Raw genomic sequence first — 16190 nt, forward strand, 5'->3', positions numbered from 1 at the left:
GGCCCAAGGTGACAAGGCACAGCATGCTTGACACAGTGCCTGGGTCGGGGCTCGCTCCCAAGGGCAGACTGCAGCCTCGGTGGGCTGGGAGCCCGAGTGCCAGCCCCTGGCGGACCAGCCCTGCTGCTGGGCCAGCTGGACGGTCCTCCCTGTGTGCCCAGCCTCTGGGCACTGGATACCCGACACAGAGAAGTGTCCACTCCCTGCAGGGAGCAGGGACCCAAGGCTGGTCAGTAGCATGCAGAGCCTGAGCTTCCCACTCCACAGGGGTGAGGAACCCGCAGGGGGTCACGCATCCTGCCTCCCCTGGGACCTGCCCTGCAGCCGGCCGGCTCTTGACCTCGGATCCCGAACCCACACTGGGCAGCAGGGAACCTGCCTCTCAGGTTTTCTGCAGTCTCCACTGTGAACAGGCGAAGCCCAGCCCCACCAGGGCCTCCCAGGCCAGCCTCGGGGTGTGGTCCTGCCCCGAGGCTCCTTGCTCCCTGCTCAGACCCCTGCTCCTCTCCAGCTTCTCTGGTCTCTCTGGCCACTGGTCAAGAAGCTCCTGGGGCTGGGGACATGGCTCAGTTGGTGGAGCGCTTGCCTCACATGCACAAGGCCCTGGGTTCACTCCCCAGCAACCCAAAAAAAGAAGCGTGTGTCCCTGTCACCTGGTTATACCCAGCTGCAGACCATGTCTTAAAGCTCTGGTCCTTAGGGAGGCCCTACTGGGGAAGTGGGGTGCAGTTCTTCCAGGTCCTGGAGGTGTGCCCTTGAGGGGGGCTGGGGGACCCCAGCTCTTCCTCTTCCTCTTTGCTCCCTGGCTATGAGGTGAGTGGTTGGGCCCCACCGTCCCCCAGCCATGATGTGCCACTCCATGCCCAAAGACACAGGTTAATCAATCACGGACTGCAGCCCCCAAGCCCCTGAGCTGAAATAAACCCTTTTTCTTTGTAAGTTAGCTGCTTGGGTATTCGCTACAACCACGGACCGCTCTCAGCATGCCGGCCACTCCCCAGGCTCAGCCCTAACAACGTCCCCCAGGAAGCCCCCCAGGCCAGGCCTCTGAGCAACCGGGACTGCTGCTTCAGGACATGCAGCCGAGTCTGTGGGGAGATAACCAGGTCTGTGACACCATCTCCCCTCCCCTGCAGGCTGGAGGCTGCCGGAGGCAGGAATCAAGTCTGGCCATGCTCACCACAGGGCCACCCCAGGAGAAGCTCCCGAGGGACAGCCAGCCCTGAGGCAGCCGAGGGGGGCATGGGGCTCAGAGAGAGGTGGGCCTCAGGCTGGTCTGAATCAGGCTCTGTGCCATCACCAGACAGGTCACTCAACTTCTCCAGTCATGGAAAGCAGGGGACAAAGCTACTTCACAGCACCAGCCCGAGGGTCCAACTGGCCCTAGGCACATACACTTCCTCTCCCTCCCCTACCCCAAAGGCTGTTCCCAGAAGCCTCTGGGAGAAACCTTGGTTTGGGGAAGCAGGAGGAGCAGGGTCTACAGGGCAAAGAGAGGGGCCCAGACAGCCATACCCTTGGGGACCCCACTCTGGGGTCTTGGGGCTCCAGGTGAGCCCCGCTCTCCCCAGTCAAATGCCTCCCATCGGCTGTTCATGCCAGGCCACCTTCAGGGACCTCCCTGTGTGTTGTTCCCTTCGCAACACTGTGGTCCTGGGAGGGCAGAGACAGCTGGGACACATCAGGTGAGGCTCTGTCCTGTTCATCTTGGTACCCCCTCAGTCTGGCCATAGCAGGTACCCAGGAAATACTGCCATGTTCAGAGTATAGAAGGACAGATCCAGATTCCAAAGGAACTGGGGGCCACTGTCCACTTTCTAACATTTGGGATCACCAGAGAAGAGGGACCCCTGGAAGGAAGCCTTCAGTGACCCAATTCTCCTGGCGTCAACAACACTGGTCACTCAGGTTATAGCTGACTGGGCGTGGGTACCACCTGGCCCTGGGCAGGGGCTGGGAGCACTGGTGCCCAGCCTTCTCCAGGGCACGTCTGGTGCAGCCATGTTGGCAGGCTGGATAAACGGATGTCAAAGATGGCCAGTATTTATGGAGCATTTGAGTAAAAATCAGTGACCGTGTGAAGGCAGGACAGTAGTAACACATTTCAACCTTCCAGTCAGGTGCTATTAAAGTTGCCATTGTGTAGATGGGAAGGCTGAGGCTCAGAGAGGTTCAGATGCTCACTGAGGTTCACACAGCAAGTCTCCAGAGCCTACTTCACCTGGCTCCCTTGTCCCTTGGTTTGGTGCTGATGAGGACATGCCCAATTGTGGACCCCCTGTAAGGCCCCCAGTCCCCTCCCTGCAGTTTGCCTCTCTGGGTGCCACCTGCACTCACCAGCACACGGTCTCCCAGGCGTAGGTCCTTGTCGCCCCGCTTCACAGAGCCGCTGTCCGAGAGGTTGGAGCCTGACTCGTTGCCGGTCTTGACAGAGCTGTTGAGGACGCTCTCCCGCAGCGGGATGACGCGGCTGGTCAGCGGGGGCGTGGCCGTGCCGGAATGCAGCGACAGATTCTGCGCGGTGAGCGACTCCACCGAGTGGGCATCGCTGCCCGAGCCCTCGGCCGTGGGCTGCCGGGTCAGCTTGGAGGGCCGCGTGAAGATGCCCTGCAGCGCCGGGCACTCGAAGTAGCGCACTCCGCCCACAGCGCCATCGTTCTTGCCCACGGGGTCGTCCAGCACCACGCCCGCCCACTGGCCGGGCGCGAACTGCGTCTCGCCCAGGTACTGCACGACGCCGGGCTTCACGCCGTTCACCCACACACGCTCGCCCACCACCAGGTCCCCCAGGAAGTCGTCACCCACTTCGGCCGCCTTGGAGCTGGGCTTCTCCGGGGCTGCGGCGGAGGACGGTGAGCCCGAGGCCTGCTTGTGCAGTGGGGAGCCTGCAGACAGGGGGGCTCAGGGTTAGGACCAAGCCTGGCTGGGGCACATGAGCCCAGTGAGCAACAGCGTGGCCCTGGGCACCCCCTGGGCACTCCCCACCCTCCCAGCCCTTCTGGAAGGTCTCAGCGCTAAGAAGGGCTTCCTGGTAAGCAAGGTCACTTCCACTGCCCAAGGTCACTCAAGATTCATAGACCCATCCTAGGGGATGCCAAGCTGCCACCTCCCCACTGGAGGATTCAGGCCTCAGCTCCTAATCTGGACCCAGATGTTAAGGGAGTGGTCTGTGTCCTCCTCCTTGTCTCAGAGGGTTCCAGAACCCACTGCAGGTTCCCAACCTGCTCCTTGGCAGCCTCAGAGCGTCTACCACCAAACTCCCTCCCCACCTCCTCCAGCAGCAGCCCCAGCCCAGGGCCAGCCTCAGACTATGCCAGGGGTAGCAGGCACCTAACTCGCTCCCTTCTTAGGGCTGAACCCCGGGCTCTGGTCTGAACTGGTGTTGAGGGTCCCCTGGGCCAGCCACTGGGCTCAGAGAGGCAAGGGCCTTGCTCAAGGACATACAGCAGCAATGGGGCTCCAAGGGAGGACGTCTGCTGCCAGGCCTGGGCTGGGCGTGCTGCGGCAGGATAGGGAGCAGCTCACTCAAGGTCACCCACAGGAAGGGCCTGAGCTGTGCTCTGGGTGTGCCTGGCTGGCTCCACTCTGAGCCGCCTGAGGGTTGGGTCCTACGCAGCCTCCTATGCCAACCATCACCCTCTGAGCCACTCCCTGTCCCCAGCCCAGGGTGAGGCTGCCCCCACCATGCCACCGAGTCAAGCATCAGGGGAGAGTTCACAGGCAGATGGGCCTTGGTTTGCGGCTGGGGGCAGAGTACCGCCAGGCCCCCCCCAGAGCTGCCCATTTCCAGTCCTTCCCACGGCCAGCCAGAGAAGGGCCAGAGGACAGTGGCTAACACCACCAGGGTGCAGCCTGGCCAGGTACTCTCAGGAGCCAGGAAGCCACTGTCCTGCAGGGCTGCAGCAGAAGTATAGGGGAGAGCAGGGTGGGCTCTCTGCCACCAACGCAGCCACCCTGAGCCTGGGCGGTCACCACGGAGCCCTGCCCAGGGGAAGGTGCATCCTGCGTGAGAGCCGGGCTCTTGGGGGTCCAAAGAGCTTCCCTGCACTGGGACGACCACAGGCCTCAGACACCCATCCAGGCTCTGCGCGGGGAGTCTCCCCTCGTCCTCTGCCCCATTTACAAGTGAGACAACGGAGGCTTAGAGCTACCAGGTGCTTCACCATGGCTCCCAGATGGTGGGCAGCAGAGCCGAGCTCCAGCCAAAGGCCTCTGGCTCTTGGTGCCGGCACTTGGGTTCATCCAACAGGGTGTATCAGCACCCGCCATGTGGCCATGGTCACCCCAGAACTTGGATTCCCCTGAGGGATCGGGTCCCAGAGTCTGAGCGAACCCTGCGGCTCTCTACAGAGGAATGGTGTCTAACCCTCCAGCTCAAGGACCCCTGGGTCTTGCTTAAAGGGAAGCTCTGGGTGGGATCCTGGGCTGCGGAGCCCAAGACTCTCCTCTCCCACAATGACTCCAGGAGGCGGGTCCCCGTAGCTGAGGGAGCTGGCCTCAGGGCCCAAGGACCTGCAGTGGGGTGCTCTCCCCGCCTCTCCGTCTGCTACAGGCTTTTCCTGGGAGACAGGCGTAAAGTGCTAGGCCACACAAGGGGGTTTCTACGAGAATGATTCATACTCCACCTCAGGGACTAAGACTTGGTCTGGGGGACAGGTCTCTGAGGACAGAATCCAGGGGGGCCCCAGCCCAGTCCTTTTGAAATTTTGAGAAAGGGTCTTGCTAAAGCTGCCCAAGTGGACTCGGCTTTGCAGTCCTGCCTCAGCCTCCGGGGCCGCTGGCACTGCAGGCTTGCGCCACTGCACCTGAAAGGCCCAGGAGGTGCAAGAAGGGCTTCCAGGCAGGCTCTGGTGACCTCGGGCAAACTGTTAGAGCCCTCTCGTAGAGCGATGGGCCCTCTGCAGGGTTCCTGGGACGTGAGTCGCGATCCTGCGGCTCAGAGACCTTGGCTGGTTCTGTGCCTGTACGCTGAGCTCCTGGGAGGCCTGCCCTGCTCTGTAACAAGCAGCCTGCATAGGGGACAGGCAGGCCACACGTGCTCACAGGCCATGGCCTGCCAGGCTCCCATGCCCCTTGGCCTCCACCAGGTCTAACGGCCCCCTATTAGGGGAGAAGCAGCCTTGAAGGAGAAAACTGCACACACCGTGATGCTCCAGCTCCCAGACCCTCCTGACGTCACCCAAGGACCTGTGGGTTTTGCCGCCGTCACCGACAAGGGTCAGCGCTATGATTACTGAAACGGCAGCTGCCACTTAGAGTGAACAGGGCGCCTTGAGTTCGCCACATTTGTACCTTGCAGATAGGAAATGGGGCAGGGAACGTGCTGAGGTCCCCGGGCCAAAGAGGGCAAGCTGGTCGGGCTCCAGAGCCGTCCCCCTGGAGCACACGGGCAGCTGAACCTGGCAGGTGGCAGCCCCTTCCTATCTGTTTCTGGACACTTGCTGTGACAGATCACCAGAGCCCGGCAGGGCCGTCTCTACCTGCCGCCTCTGCTTAGGGCACAGAGGGGGCTTCCTGGGGCTCCGCAGACCCAGGGGACTATTCTTAGTAAGAAGCAGCCTGCTCAGCTGTCCCTGTTCCCAGCTGTCCTACCCAGGGGACCCTCAGGTAATCTCTCCCTGACCCCCGCCCCCTCCAGGGGTCCCAGGCCCATCCACCAGTTGTTTCAACAGCTGCTAAAATCCAGGTCGCAAGCCGGAGGCGCCTGAGCCTAGCCATCTGCTTCTTTCCCCTCTGCAGTAGTCGCAGGCTGCCCGCCTAAAGGCCACACCCTCCTCAAGTTCCCCTTCAGCTGCCTGAGGTTGGGGACAACAAAGAAATCCCCCTGGAAGCCCCCATCTCCCCAAAGAGTCCTTAGAGTCATCCTCCTCATGTCCGTGCCTCAGTTTCCCCAGGAGTCCATAAAGGGCGAGGGGCCTGTGGGTGCTAAGCTGTGAAACTCGGCTGGGGGAGGCCTCGCTCAGCCCATACCCCCTCCCAGGTGAGCCCCTGGAAGCTCCCTGAGGGCAGGGCCTGGGCCTTAGGACCCCTGAGTCCACTACTGCCCAGAGCAGCAGGGCCCAGCAAGTACTGTGCCCAGCCTCAGCCAGCACCCACTGGGTGCCTGATACTGCGCCGGCCACTGGGGACCACAGGCGTGGCCGAGAGAGGACCAGCAAGGGGTGGGAGCAGAGGTGGGACACACGGGAACCAGCAGGTCCCATGCCACGTCCCAGGCAGAGCCAAGAAACGGACCGAGAGCGTGGGGGTCTGGCGTGGGAAGAGAAGGACTCGGCCTCGAGTGGTCTCCTACGATCTCTTGCCCCAGAAGTCACGGAACCAGCGGCCACCTCACCCTCTCAGAGGGGGCTGACCCGATTGTCCTTTCTAGAGGCCATNCCCGGGGAACTGGGCGCTGCCTCCCTGGGAGCCGAGGGGCTGGCAGCCCCCTTCTGGGCGTGGAGGGGTCGGCCCTGAGCTGGTCACGCAGGGTGCTGGAGAGAGATCAAGCTCTCCGCACCACCGCAGCCAGCAGTTGGTCATTCACTAAATTCACACCATCTATTTCTTCTTCTGTGTGTGGTGCTGGGGACGCACCCAGGCTCTCACACATGCCACCACCGAGCTGTGCCCCCAGCCTGGTTTTTAAACAATGTCTCTATTACCTGACTTGCAAAACTCCTGAAAGTTCACAATTGGTTCTCAGGAGCCAGCTGGGCCAGTTCCCCTGGACGCAAGGCCCACGTAAGACCCACCTCCCTACAATGCACATGGGAGGAGGAGAAAGAGAAGCCACAGGTCCTGACCTGCCCCACCCCTGTCCAGGGAGTGAGCAGGGCTGGGACCCCCTCTCACGCTGTGCCCACTCCATGATCTAACTCACGCCCTGGCAGCCCTGGACACTGCCCACACACTACCCTGTTACTCCCTTAAGCCGTTCATAAATCCTTGGGGTCCGCCCTGAGCTGGTCGCACAGGGTACAGGAGAGACCAAGCTTTCTGCTCCTGTTAGAGGGGGCTGGGGGTTGATGGCCTCTAGAAAGGACAATCGGTACAGGACGTGTAGGCCAAGCTGGTNCCTTCCTTCCTCCCTTCCCCCTCCTTCCTCCTTCCTTCCTTCCCTCCCTCCTTCCTTCCTTCCTCCCTTCCCCCCTCCTTCCTTCCTTCCTTCCTTCCCTCCCTCCTTCCTTCCTTCCCTTCCTCCCTCCCTCCATCCCTCCTTCCCTCCTTCCTTCCTGTGCCGGGGATAAAACCCAGGGCCTCACACAGGCCCCAGAGCCCTGGACCGCTAAGCCACCCCAGCGGGCCCGGGGTCATTCCTGCTGACCTCTGACCTTTACCCAGAGCCCACGGAATAAAAATATTGAAACGGATAAAGTACAATCCAGGTAAAATATAATATTCTTAGGAGAAAAAAATAAAAGCAAGGGACTGTCATGCTTGACCCACTTCCCAAGGGAATGATTCAGAAAGTATAAAAACCCTTCTGACGTTCACAAAACTAAAAAGCCAGAATCCTAGTACCCCCAGATAGAGGGGCAGGTCCCTAAGCCTCAGTGTCACTCAGACCAGCAAGCAGCCCTTAGAAGCCATTTCTCCAGGTCACATGGAGATGCACTGGTCACATGCTGCCTGGTGGGAAAGTCGCTCTAGCGAGAGCCCCACATGGGCACCCGGCACAGATGCAGGGGGAGGGAGCAAGGGAATAGGGAGCAGGGGACACAGGGATCGATTAAGAACCACGAGGGCCCTTGCAGGGACCCGTGAAAAGAGCATGTCATGATCCAGGAGCACGGAGAACTCCATCCTCCACCCTGATAGCCTCAGAAGGGAACGAGGGTCCCAGGCCAGGACCTGGACCCTCGGGGAGGTGGCCCCCGCCCTAACTGCTCCACAGGACACAGTTCCACAGGCTGTGACTAGATATCATGAAAAAAAATTAACCTTTAAGTTCAAATAAGCTTGGGAAACAGCATCTTCAACACAGCTAAAGGGGCTCAAGGTGTTCTCCGCTGGACCCCTGGAGCCTTTAATGCATTCAAAAGCACCCTGGCCACACACGGGGGCTGGGAGTAAGGGGAGCACCGGTCACCATCCACACCAGGACCCTCTGGAAACGGGTAGTTGTAATAGAGGTAACGCCCTTGTAGTCCCAGTGGCTTGGGAGGCTGAGGCAGGAGGATCATGAGTTCAAGGCCAGCCTCAGCAACGGTGAGGCCCTAAGCAACTCAGTGAGACTCTGTCTCTAAATAAAATAGAAAATAAGACTGGGGATGTGGCTCAGTGGTTAAGTGCCCCTGAGTTCAATCCCTGGTACCAAAAAAAAAAAAAAATAGAGATAATGCCAAGGGCACAGACACCAAGCAGGAGTGTTCCAGGTGGAGCAGGTCCCCGGCTCTTGGCATCACCTAAGAAATCTCAGCTCCGGACTGCCCTTGTCCCTGTCGCCCACGGCACCTCTCCCCCTCCCACCCCACGGGGCTCCGTCCTCCCGGGGATCACAGCGTGCCTGTCGGGCTGCCTGGTGTAAATCTGTGCCCACCTTAGGCACACGCCTGGTAGATGGACCCACACAGACTCCCCTGCATGCCCCAGCTGAGATGCAGCTGGTCCCCACCCCACATGCCCTCTGTGGTGGCCCCAACTCTGCGGTGGCCCCGACTAAGGAACACACATAAATTCCCACGAGACCCAGACAGCTTCCTGCTCAAAGCCCCTCCTCTCCCCAGAGGTCACCGGGCAAAGGAGGCAGCCCACAGGGAGCGCCCCTTGCCACAGGGAGCGCCTGCTGGCAGCATCCGCCAGACTTGGGAGGACTGAGTCTGTCCCTCCTGGGCCACCCTGGCTGAGGCAGGGACCCTCCGAAGGTCAGCCATCCGCTGTGGCATCCATCCAGCAACACCGCCACTATGCCACCGTCCCTAAGAAGGGACCTCAGACCACCCACAGGGGTGGCCGACTCCACAATTGCTCAGCATCCTGTCTGAGCCCACGGAGCTCAAAGCCCCCCCGTCCCCACTGCTCCCAACCTGGTGGACAGCGCTCCCACCCGGGAACCTCGGGAACCAGGAGAGGGTGATGTGGTGGCTTACCCCGGAAAGAACAAAGCCAGCTCCCCATGGAGAAGCCGTGCAGCCGCTGGGCCACCGGGCAGCAGGCGCTGGCCCCCACTGCCCACTCTGATCAATAGTGGACGACGTCAGGAACGTCAGGCGGCCCTGCCCCCAGCACAGCCCCGGAAGAGCTCAGCTTGGCTCCCCCATCCTGAAGCCATTAGAAAGTTTAGGATGTGGTTAGGGGAGGGGGCGGAGGAGCTGGCCTTGAAGGGAGCGGCTGACCTTGGCAGCAAGGGCTTCGAGGGTCCTGGTCCTGCCCTGCTGGTACCCTTGAAACCACATCCCACCAGGGGTGGCTCGAGAAGGAGCCTGGGAACGGCAGGGACAGACATCTCCCTGCAGACTGGGGCCCGCTGCCATACCTGTGGGCCCTTCGCCAGCTCCATGTCCACAGCACCCACAGGCGCAGGGGCCTGCAAGCTCAGGGTGCCAGGACAGGAAGGCTGTGGAGCCGCCCCGTGTGATGGAGCAAGAGCCCCACCCTCAGGGCCAAGTCTGTGTCTGTCACGACTCACACACTTGACTTCCACCTCCATGTCTCCAGCGTGAGGCAAGGCCACACTGGGGACAGTAGTGACCAACATTACAAGGACACATGCTCCTCTCATTCCCACCTGCTGGCCACAGGAGCAGAGTGTCCGCAGTTGCGACTGGCCTCGGGCCCCAGGCAGCCCCTGGTGGGAGGCGGCCAGTGTCAGCTCTAGACCAGGGCTGGACCAGGAGTCTCAGCTCCGACCCCACACCCTTGGCCCTGTCACCTGGGCAACTTGACAGAGTGCTCCAAGACCGTGTCTTGTCCTCGTTTTATTGTTAACTTTTCTTGTTGCCCAGGTGCGGCTGCAATTCCTAGGCTGGAGCAACCTCCTGCCTCAGCCTCCCGAGCAGCTGGACGGCAGGCCAGTCATCTTGTCTTTACCGTGAAGAGAGGGGCGGGCCTGGGAGCGCACACCTCTGACCCCAGCTGCTCAGGAGGCTGAGGCAGGAGGATGGCAAGTTCAAGGCCAGCATGGGCAACTCAGGAAGGCCCCCGTCAAAATAAAAAGGCCTGGGGGGACATGGTCCAGTGTAAAGTGCCCCTGAGTGTGACCCCCAGTGTTGCTACAAATAAATAAAAACAAATTTAGAGAAGGTGACACCGGGGTTGTTCATGAGGAAGAGCTGCCTAACCACCCCCACAGAGCTTGTGCCAGGTGGGTGACAAACACTGTCCTTCACAGGTGAGCATCTCTGGGGTGGGGCCACAGCACAGGGACTGGAGAGCCCTTCGAGGACCCGCCCGCCCAGTGGGCGCCTCAAGCACAGAGTGAACACAGTGGTGGCTTGTGCCTGCCCGCTCCACTCAGCCGCCCCGGGGTCCTCGGCCAGGTCCCCAGAGCCCTTCTTATTAGGGCCAGGAGGGATACCTTGGCCACTGCAGCCCAGCTGCCCCTGCCTGAGGTTTAGTACCAGGCCCAGAGAAGGCATAGACCTGTGGTTCAAGGGGAGGCCACGCCCTGCAGCAGCCTCTAGCTGCAGCCTCCAGGCTGAGCCCCGCCTCCCACCCCAGGCCCACAACAAACTGCAAGCGCCTGGGCACCAGTGTCCTTGCCTGGGCAAGCCTGCCCTGACTGCCTCTGGGCAGTCTCGGATACCTGTCCTGTCCTCCCTGCTCCCGCAGGTGCTCCCAGACGCCCTCCCTCCTGGGCCCTCTCACCCTCCCACACCCTGCTGTTCCTGCAGCCTTGGCTCTGGGGACCTGCAGGACCCTCCCAGCTCCATGGGGTGGGCAGGGGCAGCCGCCAGGCCGCATCCCTTGCCAGACTCTCTGCCCAGGGACTGAGCTCATGCTTTGGGAGGCAGCCGAGCACTGATTCCCAGAGCAGATGCCAACTGACACGCCAGCCCCCAGCCACTGCCAGTGCCCTCGTGCACGGTGCCAGCCTCGGACAGGGGGTGGGCACCCTAGAATTACAGAGAGCAGTTCTGCAGGCGAGTGAGGGAGGCTGAGAGGCCAACGGGAGGAAGGGACTGTCCTCACCTGGCACTCCCATCTGCCCCTCCCCCAGGACTCCTGTCACTCGAGACCCTGGAATAGGACAAGGCAGGTCTGTGGTAGCCGGGATCCCCTGCCCCACGCCCAGGTTTTGCTCCCAGCTCACTGCCCCAAGCCTGGGTGGATTCGCCTGGGTGTCTGAATCCACCCGCTAAGGCAGCAGCCAGCCCCAGGGGGGAGGCAGGCACTGGGCGTCACCAATGGCCACAGGAGGGACAGGCACACCTTCCTTTGTCTCTAGAACTGCCCAGCAGGAAGCAGACCCAGGGTCCCCCAGCTCCTGCCCCCAGGGGCTTCCAGACCCGCAGGGCCTGAGATTAGGGAGCAACCAGGGGTCACACTGCAGTCCTAAATTGATGTCACCATCACTCAGCACAGAGGCAGAGGCACAGCTGACTGGGAAAGAAGATGAACTCAGCTCATGTTTATCATCAGAAAAAAGCAAATACACAGCAGCTACCCTCTGGCAGGAAGGCAAAGGCCAAGGTCAGGTGACAAAGGCTACCAGGGCAGGGGTCTTCTGGAGAAGATTGGCTGGGAGCAGAGGCTAGCCCCGAAGGACAGTGGGGCTTCTGGAGGGAGGGACTGAGGCTGGAGCACTCAACCTGGCTGTGCCCATGGCCCTAGTGACCTAGGCAGGTGCCAGACCTCCGTGGGCCTTCTTTCCCCTCTCAGAGCAGGGCCATGGGTGTGCCCACCTCCCCAAGGGGGGTAGCACAGAGAGGGCTGTTCAAAGCCTGCTCAGTAGTTAATTAAAAGGATCACAGATAGACATAAAGAAGAACTTGCAGTGATCCACTGGCCCCCAGGTTGGTCACACAGCAGCCTGTGTTCCCAGAAAAACCCCCTTCCCCACACAGCTCCCTGCCCGCCCTTGATCCCACGCACCTTCCTTGGAGCCAGTGGCCGCTGCCGCCGCCGCCGCAGAAGCCGAGGCTGACCCAGAGGACGTCCTGCCCATGGGGCTGGAATGCTTTCCCCCGCGGCCAGGGGGCTTCAGGCCACTGGGTTTCTGCATGGTGGAGCCACTCGGAGGGTGGATGAGGGTGGGCGCAGGTCACGTTCTCTCTGCCATCCTCTCTTCCTCACCTGCCTGCGGGTAGGAAACAGGAAGCTGCATCGTAACCATGGTAGGCACTCGCAGGCGCGGGCCAGGCCAGGGCCCGTCCACTGCAAACACGGCCACGCCTGTCTCCCGGAGCCAGGTGGTGGCAGCCCCATAGCTCCAGATGCTGACAGGCACCCTCGCAGGACTCTGGCACCCCCACCCTGTGCACAGGGACCATCGCCACACCAATTCTAGGTGGGGAGACAAAGGCAAAGAGACGCAGCAGACGGGGACCCAGGTCACACAGCATGGCGGTGGGGCCAGGTTGGAAAGCAAAGCTAACCCGTCAGGATCTGCAGGAAGGGCTGCATCAAGCCCAGGGGGGCCGGGCTGAGTGACCTCCCCCAGGCTGGGTATGGCTCTCCCTAGTCAGGCAACCCCAGGGGGGCACGTTCCCAAGGCCCCAGGCCCTGCAGGACCCCCCAGCGTCTCATGTCCCTTCTGAGGTGGCCTGGACCAGGCAGCACCTGATTCCTGCCATTAGCCTGTTCCTCCACCTTGCTTTTTGGCTCATGGTCCTGCTCCCACTGCCCATGCATTCCAGGCTGGGGACACACAGAGGAGGCTGTAGGCCACCTGCCTCACCCCACACCAGGCGGGGCCTGCCCTCTGGGTACCTCTCCACCATTACAGCTCCACAGTGCCCTGTGACAGAGACACGGGGACAGTTCAGCAGGTGGAGGGACACCTCAGCAGGCAGGGGGACACCTCAGCAGGCAGGGGCACCAGCATTCTACAAGGGGGCTCCTGGCGGGGCAGAGCTCCAGGCTCCCAGGAGACCTAGGATTGCCTGGGAATGGGCTGCTGTCAGGTTTGTTTTGCGGTGCTGCGGAGGGCACCCAGGGCCCAGGTGCTCAGCAGGAGTTGTGGCTGCACCCAGCCAGGGAAGGGTTCTTAACTCCACCGTCATGCACAGGGTCCAGGGGCCGTGGGGTGCACGAGCCTTGGACAGGGAGGGCTGGTGGGGCTCACTGTGGCCATGTCCATCCCACCCAGTCCTGGGGAGCACTGTGCAATGGGGACAGGTGGAGGGGAGAGCACCGTGGCCTTGGGACCGGGGACAGGCAGTCTAGGCACCTTGCTCTGAGGCCATGGGGACGTCACACCCAGCAACATTCTTGTCCCACCCCTGGTGGCAGAACATCAATCCCCTCTGAAGAATTCGACAATTTCCGTGGATGATCCTGCTCCCGCTCCTGCAGTGGAAACGTGGCCCAGGCCCGGCCATCCCAGCCCCTGCACTTGGCTGAAGGAAGAGCATGCATCCAGGGAACATCAGGTCCGGATCTGCTGGGTCCTTTAGAAGTGGTGCGCTCCCTGCTCTGAGGCCACCTGGGTGTGTGGTGGACGCCAGGGATGTCACCTAGGTGCCATCCCGTTACCTCGTGGAAGAGCCTGCCCCAGCCTGCTCACCAGGAAAGCAGAGCCTAGCCCCTTGGTCCGGAGAGCCTGGATCCAGCCGAGCCTGCAGCTGGCCACGAGAGCTCTTCCCCATGCCAGCTCACACACCCCCACGCTAGCTCACACCTTCACCAGCTCACACCCCCATGCACACGTGCACTGCTTCACTTTTTTTTTTTCCTAAAACTATCTGAGGGACACTGTCACTTGCAACCAAAAGAGATCTGAGTGCTGGAAGCCAACCTGCACAGCAGGAATATGCAAAGGGTCCTCACAATTGGCTTAGGCCAGCAAGATGTGTCCTGGCACAGCCAGGGGAGGGGACACTAAAACCAACATTCCAAGTCCCTGGTGCGCTGGGGATTCTGGAGGCCGGGAGCCACTTGGTCGGGCCGGGGGACCGGGGGCTGCTCCCTCACTGTCACTGAACCAGCAGCAAGAGCCTGCAAGGTGGCCTCTGGTGACAGTGGATGTCACCGGGTCTTCTTTACCAGGCCGTCCTTGGTCCTGACCCAGAAGCCTGGCACAAACGGTGAGTGAATGAGTAAACGAGGTGGCCCAGCGGGTGGGGCCAGGATACCTTCACCTCCTCAGAACCCTCACAGTGACCAGCCCAAGTGGCCACCCAACCCGGCCACTCTTAGGGCAACCATTCTGGCCTCCCCGCTAGCCAGCATGCACCCGGGAGCGAGGACTAGGTGAGAACTGTGTCCCTGGCATTGGAGGCTGCCCAGTCCCTTGCTGCCGACGCCCCGGACGTCCTCACCACCAGCTTGACACTTCCCACCTCCAGGCCCCGGGGGGCCTCTCCTCCGCCTGCCTCAATTCACCTACTGAACACCTACACGCCGCCCCCTCGAGGGAGGCTGCCAGCAACCTGGCCCTGGAGACCTGGGACTGCTCGCCTGGGGGGTCCTCTGTGCATGGAGCCTCCTGGGAATCTGCGGGTGAGCCCAGGCTGGTCAGCGTCTGTCCCCTGAGAACACAGCCAGAGACAGCAATCCAGAAACCCTACATGGGGACACACCTGAAGTGACACAGAGGGCACAAGTCCCCAGGGACAGCTCCCACAGGTGCATTCCTGGACCACAGCGATGCCTGTGAGCCTGCTGCAGGCCAGGGGTTCACTGGATGTGGCCTTAGTCCCCTTGGTCCCCTGGCGAGAGGTAGTGTGGCCTTCTTATAAGGGGAACACCAGAGGCTCAGCAAAGTTCAAGACTCACTCAGTCACCGCCAGCCACTCTGTGCTGGAATCGGACCCAGGATTGGCCCCTCCCTGCCTCCCAGCCTCCCAGCAGGGCCCTGGAACAGCATTTATGAGACCCCTGTCCTCTGGGGACAGTGTCTGCCCACTTACTGAGGCTCACAAAGGAGACCAGGGAGCTGGCCGGAGGACCAAAGGGAGGACCAAGGGAGCATTCAGTCATGGGCGACCAGCAGGGGCAGGAGAGGGAGCAAGGGGGAGTAGCCTGGCCCAGGGACACAGGGAGGGGGAGGGAGAGGCTCATGGTGGCGGGAGGGGGGAGGGGCTGTGTGACTCAGCCTCGCTCATGGGACACAGGAAGCCAGCCGAGATGCTTGGGAAACATGGTGATAAACTGGCCTCTGGCCACACTGTGGCTGGGGCTGGCAGGGGAGCCAGATGGGAGGAGGGCTCCCACCCAGTCAGGAGCCCAGCTGCACCCCCTGTGCGTGGGGAACGGCGCAGAAGACTGAGGAGGGGACACACCCGGGAGCCCCAGGCACAGCCTCAACTCTCCCACCTCATCAGGATCCTCCAGGGACCAGGCTCAGCTGGGATGGGCTGGCCGGGTGGGTGACCTGAGATGGACAGGCCCTCTGTGCCACCGTCAGTGCCTTTTTCCACAGACAAACCGGCCGCACTGCAGGGTTCCCATTTCAGCGCCTGACAGTGGCCCAGCCCTGGTGGGGACGAGGCCATGGACTCTTGGCAGGGGGTGTCAGGTGGGGCAGCAGGAGCCGGGGACCAGGAGAAGGGTGCCCTTCCAGACCTGCCGCTGAGCCCCAGCCACTGCTCGCAGGTGGGTGTCTGGGCCAGGAGACCAGCGCGTGGCACAGACACTGCTGTTGGCTGAGGCTGGGCTGTGCCCACGCTCCCCCAAGCCACTGCCCATCCCTCCTACATCTGGCCCAGCAGTTCACGGTACCCAGACCCACAACACCCCGAGGGGGACTCAGTGCTGCCCCTGACCACTTGCTGCAAGTCCCAAGCCTTCCTGGCACTGCAGACGGACAAGAGCCCAGGGCAGGGGTCCCAGAAGGATAGAAGGCCTGGGGCCCCACAGGGGGAGCTGGAAGAAGCACAGACCACACTCGGCCAGCCAGCCAGCCAGGCAGCCAGGAGCTCAGGGTGGTGAGGCTGGGAGTGGGCACCAGAGACTGGGAGGGCCAGCGGGGTCTGGTGGCCACCCCACAGCATTGCGCTGGGGGAGCTGGGAGCTAGGGAAGTACCTCAGGTCGGAGAAGTACCTCAGCCCAGTCGGCAATGGGGGTTTAGTGCCTCTGGGAGAGACAGAGAGGAGGGGGGGGGAGG

The 16190-nt window shown here is 61.9% G+C and overlaps 1 protein-coding gene across 1 annotated transcript in view; it reads right to left on the minus strand.

The window, feature by feature from the left end:
- Clip2 (CAP-Gly domain containing linker protein 2) overlaps nt 1-16190 on the minus strand; it is a 45045-nt gene that overhangs the window by 25290 nt on the left and 3565 nt on the right. Inside the window, exons 2-3 of the mRNA XM_048790085.1 lie at nt 12016-12220; nt 2338-2885 (exon numbers count right to left, since the gene is read on the minus strand). Coding sequence (XP_048646042.1) covers nt 2338-2885; nt 12016-12145 — 678 coding nt within the window. The 5' untranslated portion in view covers nt 12146-12220. The remainder of the gene's footprint in view (nt 1-2337; nt 2886-12015; nt 12221-16190) is intronic.

This window comes from Marmota marmota, unplaced genomic scaffold (genome assembly GCF_001458135.2).
Source record: "Marmota marmota marmota unplaced genomic scaffold, marMar, whole genome shotgun sequence".
Taxonomy (NCBI): domain Eukaryota; kingdom Metazoa; phylum Chordata; class Mammalia; order Rodentia; family Sciuridae; genus Marmota; species Marmota marmota.